This window comes from Papaver somniferum, unplaced genomic scaffold (genome assembly GCF_003573695.1).
Source record: "Papaver somniferum cultivar HN1 unplaced genomic scaffold, ASM357369v1 unplaced-scaffold_29, whole genome shotgun sequence".
Taxonomy (NCBI): domain Eukaryota; kingdom Viridiplantae; phylum Streptophyta; class Magnoliopsida; order Ranunculales; family Papaveraceae; genus Papaver; species Papaver somniferum.
In genome coordinates, this window is record NW_020639929.1 from 327703 (window position 1) to 336904 (window position 9202).

Genomic DNA, 9202 nt, shown 5'->3' on the forward strand with positions numbered 1-9202 from the left:
TGATGAGGTATTTGCTCCTGTTGCTCGTCTTGAAACTATAAGATTAATTATCTCTCTAGCAGCTCAAAATAAATGGAAAGTCCATCAAATGGACGTCAAGTCTGCCTTTCTAAATGGGCATCTTGAAGAAGTGGTATATATCGAGCAACCACCTGGGTACGAAGTAAAAGGACAAGAAAATAAAGTCCTGAAGTTGAAAAAGGCTTTATACGGCCTAAAACAAGCGCCGAGAGCATGGTATAGAAGAATCGACAAGTATTTCCAAGAAAATAATTTTAAGAAATGCCCGCATGAACATGCTCTCTATGTGAAGGTGGATGAAAAGGGAGATATGTTGCTCGTCTGCCTATATGTGGATGATTTGATCTTTACCGGCAATAATCCGACAATGTTCGAGGAGTTCAAGAAAACAATGACGAGAGAATTTTAGATGACGGACATTGGTCTTATGTCATACTATCTCGGGCTTGAAGTAAAACAACAAGAAAATGGAATATTTATATCTCAAGAAGGATATGCGAAGGAAATCCTTAAGAGATTTAAAATGGAGGAGTGTAATCCGGCAATTACTCCCGTGGAATGCGGAATCAAGCTATCAAAGATCGATGAAGGCGAGAAGGTCAATCCGACTCTTTACAAGAGCCTTGTTGGAAGCTTGAGATACTTAACTTGTACAAGGACAGATATTCTCTACGGAGTAGGACTGATTACTCGCTACATGGAAGCACCTACGGTTACCCATATGAAGACTGCCAAGAGAATTCTGCGCTACTTAAAAGGTACGCTTGATTTCGGTTTATTTTACTCGTCATCAGACAAGTACAAACTCGTTGGATATAGTGATAGTGATTGGGCCGGAGACTTAGATGAAAGGAAAAGTACTACTGGTTTTGTATTTTTCCTCGGAGATACGGGCTTCACTTGGAGTTCGAAAAAGCAACCGATCGTCACACTTTCCACTTGTGAAGCTGAGTACGTCGCAGCAGCATCGTGTGTTTGTCACGCAATATGGCTAAGGAGTTTAATGAAGGAACTTAAAATGGAGCAGGAAGAACCGACTACAATATTTGTGGACAACAAGTCAGCAATGGCTTTAGCAAAGAATCCAGTGTTCCACGACCGCAACAAACACATCGATACACGGTACCATTTTATCCGAGAGTGCATATCGGAGAGTAAGGTACAACTGAAATACACAAAGTCTCAAGACCAAGTTGCGGATATATTCACGAAACCTCTAAAGCACGAGGTTTTTGTCAAATTACGAGAGATTCTCGGAGTTACCACAAATCAAGTTTAAGGGCGGCTGTTAAAAATGTAAACTTGATTATACCTAATTAATAATAATTAGAAGAACCTAGAAAATTGAAGAGTATCCCTGGTGGTGAGAGAACTCTCTAGAGTACTCTAGGCTAGTCCGGTGTATTGACTAGAAAAGAAATGTAAAGTATCTTCTAGAGTAGGTGCTATACTAGATAATTAGAGAAAGTTCTAGAGCTATAGGAGGTCGGTCAATCAAGGCCTATAAATAGGCATCAGTTGTAAAGTTTAGACTTGTAATTGAGCGGCTAACCAAAGTGAGGTATAGGTAGCAGAGTGTAAGGATTAGAAGTCTTTTGTAAAGGTCTGTGTACGACCAAGTTTTAATGCAATAAAATTCAGTTTTAGTTAAACACCAACGTGAGTGATTGTGGGCTTGTTTAGTCATTCCAATACCCATTTTCAAAACATTTTCAATACCCATTTAGTCTTTAACCCCAAAATCATTTCCAACAAGAAAGCGGTAGCCAGGCTCGGAAACTAAAAAAATAGATAAACAAACAGAGACAAGAGCAGAAGAAAAAAAAATCAAAAAAATTTGGACCATTTCTCGATTTGTGCACGTCATCCTTGTACAGGGGCCATGCTAATCTTCTCTGTATTGTTCCAATTTTATTGGATGTCCCCAAAGGGATGAGCTGATTATGAAGCTCGCGCTATTTAAACCTACGTTCCTTTTGTAAACTGACAGATATGGGACTAATAAACTAAGACCATCCTTATATGTCAAAAGCCCAATTCTTATATGTCCTTATGTATGAAACGTAAGGGTTGGAAGCCTGTAGTTGCTGAAATCCACTCCAATTTAAGGAGTTTGAATGTAGTCTAAGATATCAAAAAAAGAAAAGAAAAAGGTTCGGTTCTCGGTAGTCACAACTTATATTTCTTTTATATTTTGCTAAGATCAAAATTCGCTAACCACAAGCCCGCGGAATGTGTCAAAAAAAAAAAAAAAAAAAAAATTCGCTAGCCACAACTGACATTCATTCCAATCCTTTTGTTACCTCATCATAATCTCTTCTACGAATCCCATCGTGGAGTTAAATTTGGAGGTATATCTTACAACAATCAAAAGAAGGTGGGATACATCAAAAAAAAAAGGCCCTTGACTAATTGATATCACCAAATCTCTGTGCACACTTGACACTGTCATCTAATGTCCTTTTGACATTGCATTTATAAACAAAACCTAAATCATTCAGCTTTGTAGAGCCCCAATGGATTTTTCTTTCCAACTTTTCATCCCCCTCAGACCTGCAATGCAATTTCAACACAACAAGTCAGTTTGAAAAGAGTTCGAATCAAAATGTACACAGAATTTGGAAGTTCATAATTCATATGCAGAAAGTTTCCTTACTCTTGTTCTCGTGCTATAGTGAGGTCTGGATGGTACTGCCGGAAATATTCCCTGATTTCATTTACCGTCACGTATCCGTTTGCACATAAATATCTGCCATTCACAGAAGCTTGTTCCATGCAAAAGACATGTGCGTCCACAATGTCCTCAATGTGTACAATTGGAACCTTGCCTACTACTGCATCCAAAAACTTGAGAGTTTGATGCTTTGGATCATGGTTTGGAATTACCGTAGGATGCGACGCAAGTATACCTGTGCTATCAGGTAAGTAGGAAAGAATGGTATCTCCTCCTACGAGTCCACAAGTTAGAGATACCGCCTCAAATTCTACTCCTCCATTGACGTTTTTGTCACCAAATTTCAAGATCTCTTTCTCCGATAATGACTTTGAATCTATGTAGGCCTACAAAAGTATGCTAGTACTGTCAGAAGTTCATTTTAGCCCACACGTAGAGTTCAATTTTCTGGATAAGTAAAACAAAACAAAACCAAAAAATCTTCGAAATCTAATAATAATATAGTTTAGTAGTACAATTATATAATTTGTGATCACCTCCACAAAATCATTAGCATATGGGAAACGATGACCAAGGGGAGTCCAACAAGATTCATCTATCACATCTTTATATCCGGACCCGTCTTCTTTTAACGGCGACGCAGAAACCACAGAAGCAGTATAGATGAGTCTCCTCACTGTGCCTGATTGTATACAAGACTCTCCAATACTTTTGGCTCCTTCTATTGCTGCCTCTGTCGTGTTCTTATACTGCAACAAATATTAAGCATTTTAGATTGAAAATATTTACAGATCTATACCAAGTGGAGCCGCGAATTACCTGATGTGAGTTTTCAGTGGAGTGCAGCAAAGGTGTTGCAACATGAAAAACGAAATGACAACCTTTGATTACAACATCGAATTCATCCGGTTTATAAATGTCTGCTTGAAATAACTCCAATCTCGTTTCTGCTCCTTCTAGTTTCTTTAACAAGCCAACCTTGTTTTCATCACCTTGTACAAGAAATTATAGTTCAGAAATCAAGCTTATTATTACTTGAGGAAAAAAAATTATTCAGAGAGAGGAAATGTGATGCATACTTAGGTTTCTTAATGTAGTGCGAACGTTATGACCCTTGTCTAGAAGCTTTTTAACAATAGAAGAACCGATAAAACCCGCACCTCCTGTTACACAAACAGTGTAATTTCCTAGGTCGGCCATGATGTTCTTTTTAGCTACAAGTAGTGAGCACGTGCGTTGCACGTCGGCGAACCTCAGTTTCCACTGGAATATGTGATTTTCACAATACCAATTCTACCGATTCAGTTATAATTCACCAAGCTAGGCCTAAAAGATAAATAATATGCAGGTGCAAAAAATCAGCAAGGTGTATCTTCAATAGCACTGATTTTCAGCAATGCCATATGGCAAAACTCATCCCAAATGAGTCTCATGCTTTCCGACATGACACTGCAGCATATGTAACCTTAACAAATCCTCCACGCAATACAAAAAAGGGATATATAAAGAAGTTTCGATACCTTTTTTATCAACAGAATAATAATTCTGTGTTGAGGATTAACTAATAAACCAACTAAAATGTTGTAAGCTTCTCCAGCATTTCCTATTGTTTTATAGGAATTAATCATGAAAATGGAATTTAAAACCAAAAAATGCTAAAATGATTTTAAGTAGAAATGACCCAGTCGTCACCTGTAAAGAGCAATAAGAAATCAAATTAGAGATTCCGTTTCAAACAACCTTGCTTTAAGAACCCAAAATCATCCAAGGAAAAATGCTAGTGGGTTTTGCTCGTATAGTATGTGAGACATCCAAACGCAAGTGGGAATTCCACTGATTAAAATTTCAAAATAATGAAAACAATTCCACAATCCCCCCAACGATTCCCATATCATCAGGAATCACAAAATTTAAACCTAATAATGAATCTATGAGAGACCTAAACCGTATTTTGATTTCCTCAAACAATTTTTTAAAACAACGAAAACCCTATTTTGATTCGTTCAACAACATCAGCAATTGAAGCTAAATTTCGTCGTTATAAGTGGGAAGCAAAGTATCAATCTCACTGACCTCAATTTTCTATACATAACATAATTAACAAAATCTCTTGTTTCATTAACTTAAAAAATGAAGCACTGCAATTTTTCCACAGGGAACACTAACCTGATGATAATGGTGATGAATCAATGAACTGAAAATTGGAACTCGATTTGGGTGGTAATCAAAAATATCAATTGGTTTGTTGCTGCCCTAGAAAAAGTTTGAGAGAGAAAATAAAAATCAATCGAAACTCGATTTGGGGGAGAAGATGAGATCAAAATCAAGTTGAATTAATTATTCGATACTGCCGGGAGAAGATCGATGAAAAAAAAAGTAGATGGAAGAGAAAGAAAGCATCAAAGAAAACGATTGTTTCCTATGCCAATGGCCAAACCTAAAGAAGAAAGGAGATCGAAAAAATGAAGCGATGCCGTTGCCTCACACAGATGTAGATTTTTCTCAAAATCGAGAAGAAGATTTTCCTAACCCAAATATATTTGCTGCTCCATTATTAGTTACAGGTCATGTGTCTGGTCATCGTGAACGATCCGAGAGTTATCATGTCATGAGAGGTGGATTTTCAGAATTAAATTTTGTTTATGTTCGTCTACCGCCTGCAGTCCGAGATAGGGTTGACAGATATCCTTGGCGTGTGCTTTATCAAATTATAAGCCTATAAAACATAACAAAAAAATTCTGAAAACAGTGGTAGAAAGGTGGTGGATGACGACGCACACATTCCACTTTATGGATTTCGAAATTGGTAAGTTTTTTTAACTTAACTTAAATTAAAGTTTTAAATAATTACTAAATAACCAAAAGAATTAATCATAGTTGATATTATACTTGTAATAGGAATTATTCTCCTTGATTTGTATTTCATTTGTGGGATCTCAAGTGGAATTGGAGACCCGCCACCATACAACCAAGACGAATGGTTTTCAAATGGTAAATGGGAGATGCTTTGTCCCTCGTTTGTGGAATCATATATCCCTCGTAAAGATTTGAAAGGAGGTGGGATTAGATGTTCGGCCTTGAAGATTTTCCTAACCAAAGCCAGAAACCCAGAACATGTAGATGACTATGATGAACTCGAAAGATTGTTTATCTTATGGGTATTGGGTCAGACATTGTTTCCAAACTCAACTTGTGTTGCTCATGTTGGTTGGCTTTAAACGTTAGACGATCTCGACAAAGCACCAGATTATGACATGGTATCTGCAATTTTAGCTGAATTGTATCGCGCATTGGATAACGCGTCCATGGGCGAATCAAACTTCACTGGTTTCTGGAGCATCATGGAGGTAAATATCAAAATTATTATTTTTAAATTTATTGTTATTACTAAATACTAAAATTATGGAGTAATTTGCAGTATTGGTGGTATACCTACTTCCGTCTTGGTAAACCAATCCTAAAAGACGCGACAGTTAGATTTTCAATGTTGGACATGTATATGAAGACCAACATACAGAAGAACACTGGCAGCGACGTCTTTGGTTCCAGTTTTGTGCATAGGTTACAACAGATGACTCGGAGACACAACACCGTAGTTTTTCACCCTTACTCTGGTTTACCTTAGTATAATGAAGCGCTTGGAGTAGGTATTCTTGATTATTTTTCTCGTAGAGTTGTTTTTTACAGTCCGGTATCACAAAGAGGGGTTTGGTATCTGGGAGAAAGAGTGCAGTATCAAATACAAGGAATATTTGCAATTGCAATTAACCCGCTATAACATATGCAAACCTCTACATCAGATTTTTATCGGCTGAGAATAACCGGTTGTGAGAGGTATGAACTAAATACAAGGTTGGTTTTAGATGAAGCTCAGTATGTCAGCTGGTACCAGTCAATTACAAAGCCTGTGATTGGGACACATAACATGCACGTCTATGGGGTTGATTTCCCAGGGTTATCAAATATGCCCCATAATCCAAATATCGTTCCTAGCCAACGACCTCCAGAAGATCCAAGCTTTTTGACTTATCCCAGGACGGGTGCAAGTTCTTCATCATCCTCGTCAAATATGCTCGAAATTCGTTGGGAGCTGCAAAGTATTACTTCACAACGTGAGCAAATCATGATCCCCATTGTCTCCCAAGGTATGGTCCGTGATTATCCTTACGACGATGTCACTTCCAGCGAGGAAGAGTTGCGGATTCGGCTCACCGATTTTCATTGGCGGAATCGGCAAGTAGAGGGGATGCACTTCCAACAACTAAGAAAATTACAGACATACACAATGTTTGGATTGACTCCAACTCCAACTCCAACCGCAAATGATGATGGGCGGCGGTCACATTCTTCCAATTCCACCAGGAGCAACAGACCGTTGCACGAAAGTGAAGAAACCGACAGATCATGGCAAGAAAGTGAAGAAACAGTGGTGCAAGAAACACATCACGATACTACTTCACCATAAATTGTGCCAGTATCTCTACCTCAGGCACTTCGGCTTGAACCTAGGCGCATTTCATCATCGTTCTCACCCTACAACCCAAATGTGCCTACAACCCAAATGAATGCTACACACCAACACCACCACAACAACAAACCTTTTATATGTTTGGAGGACCGAGTACACTTAGTGCTTACCAATCACCTAATTTTATTCAGCCCGGTCAGCCAGGTCTATCCCCACTTGGAAATTTACAAACTATGTTGGCTTCGGGTGATTACCCAGGTCTATCTGAATTTTTGGCTCCAGAAAATAACAATGAGGGAGCTAGAGATGAGCGACGTTAGAGAGATTATTGTTTTAATTCTGCTTAGTTTTAGTTTGTAGTTTTAATTTTAAAAGCACGACAGTCTTTAATTAAATAAAATTACAATGTTTAAAAGTAAGCGTTTTACATTGGTTTCATTAAATTACGATGGACAACATTACATTCCTCGCGTTTTTAGGGGTCACCCGAAAGGATTTAGGGGCCATCAATTTATACCCAGCCAAAGACTCTAGTTAAGGGTACCCTACATGATATTGAGGTTACATAAATGCCCTTCTGGTAAAACTGTATAAAAACTAAATCAAAAAAAATTCTACTCATTTCAACTCTTCTTCTTCCAGTTTCATATTATCTTCCGATTGTGGAAGAAAAAAAAACTTTCCCTCATTCTTGTGTTCAACCGAAACATCGCCGCGAATCGTAAAATCAAAACATCGTCGGTTCGTTTATAAAACAATGGATAAGGGAAATGAAACCCACAGACCTAGAACCAAAAACGTTGCTCGAGGTATCGATCCAAAGATTGGGATTTTAGCAAGAAATAAAGAAATTGTTGCTGCAAATGAAGAAGAACGCGAAGAAGAAGTACATGTCGATGTAGTCGGTGGTCGCGATTCCGATAGTCAAACACTTCGTCAACTTCAAATGGACCCAATTAGGAAAGAATCTATCATTTTTGGGGTTTATTTCGCTTTAATTCGACGAATCGAAAAAAAAAATTCTAGGGTTTTCGGTTATTTATCCAGATTCGGGCGATATTCATGCTTATTTACTTCCGAATGCAGTCGTGTTCTTCATTTCTCAAGAACATCGACAGTATTCGGGAGAAATATTTGATGGTTATCGGCCGAATATTGTTGGCCATATCTTCATGGATACAAACTGGTAATAATCGATAGTTTAATGAATTTGTCGTCTCCCGAATATATTTAAGTAGACACACAGTATTCGGAAGTACACTCACTCCCGAATATCTTCCTAGCATTCTTGATGGAAGAGTTGAGAAAGGCTTCGAGGCTAGGAACCTGCCAAGTTGCCGGGAACGTGGCTCTATTGCAGGTTTTTTCTTTAACTCTATAACTCACTCTATAGTTATTCGGTAGACAATACATATGATGTATATTCATAACTCCAAATCATGCATATCCGGTAGGAAATGATCCATCTCTTTTTCCGAATGTTGGTTATTCGGTGGCTAGGTACTTATTTTGTTTTCCGATTATATATAATCGGAAATATTCTTTTGATATTAGAACCTAATATACAGGACAGAAAAACTATAGGTTACTGAACTCCAAATGACGCATATTCGGTAGGAAATGATCCATCTCTTTTTCCGAATGTTGGTTATTCGGTGGCTAGGTACTTATTTTATTTTCCGATTATGTATAATCGGAAATATTCTTTTGATATTACTACCGAATATACAGGCCAGAAAAACTATAGGTTACTGAACTGCAAATGACGCATATTCGTTAGGAAATGATCCATATCTATTTCCGAATGTTGGGTATTCGGTGGATAGGTACTCAGTTTTATTTCCGATTAAATATAATCGGAATTAATGTTTGGAAATTACTACCGAATATACACAATCTATTTACTAAAACTTGGTTTCTTATGTATATAGGCATGGATCTATGACCACTTCCCTATCCTGAAGTTGTCCTGAGAGAACCCGGGGTGGTGCAAAGGTACTCCTAGAGGAACAAAGTATATATTTGAAGACAACCGTTCT

The 9202-nt window shown here is 37.8% G+C and overlaps 1 protein-coding gene and 1 non-coding gene across 11 annotated transcripts; both read right to left on the minus strand.

Moving 5' to 3' along the window:
• Positions 1-1852: 1852 nt before the first annotated feature.
• LOC113341495 lies at positions 1853-1955 on the minus strand. Its single transcript, XR_003355954.1, has one exon. It is a non-coding gene; the product is annotated as a U6 spliceosomal RNA (small nuclear RNA).
• A 347-nt stretch (positions 1956-2302) lies between these two features.
• On the minus strand, positions 2303-5365 carry LOC113341446 (vestitone reductase-like). Of its 10 annotated transcripts, none has more exons than XM_026586318.1 (8): positions 4862-5365; positions 4216-4387; positions 3775-3958; positions 3515-3687; positions 3232-3444; positions 2931-3081; positions 2678-2855; positions 2303-2574 (listed from the first exon to the last, which is right to left on the minus strand). In XM_026586318.1, the coding sequence occupies exons 2-8, from the start codon at positions 4321-4323 to the stop codon at positions 2430-2432; spliced, it is 1152 nt and encodes a 383-aa protein (XP_026442103.1). In that variant the 5' UTR covers positions 4324-4387; positions 4862-5365; the 3' UTR covers positions 2303-2429. The 10 variants fall into 10 exon arrangements, with proteins under 10 accessions (XP_026442103.1, XP_026442102.1, XP_026442101.1 ...); XM_026586317.1 differs by having other exon boundaries at positions 2678-3081; positions 4862-4948; positions 5133-5364; XM_026586316.1 differs by having other exon boundaries at positions 2678-3081; positions 4862-5364.
• Positions 5366-9202: the final 3837 nt, after the last annotated feature.

Coding starts and splice junctions, on each gene's coding strand:
- LOC113341446 (XM_026586317.1), bottom strand. CDS start 4,323: ATGATTAATTCCTATAAAACAATAGGAAATGCTGGAGAAGCTTACAAC. Junction 3,445..3,514: donor CCACTGAAAACTCACATCAG/GTAATTCGCGGC, acceptor TATTTGTTGCAG/TATAAGAACACGACAGAGGC. Junction 3,082..3,231: donor ATGCTAATGATTTTGTGGAG/GTGATCACAAAT, acceptor ATACTTTTGTAG/GCCTACATAGATTCAAAGTC.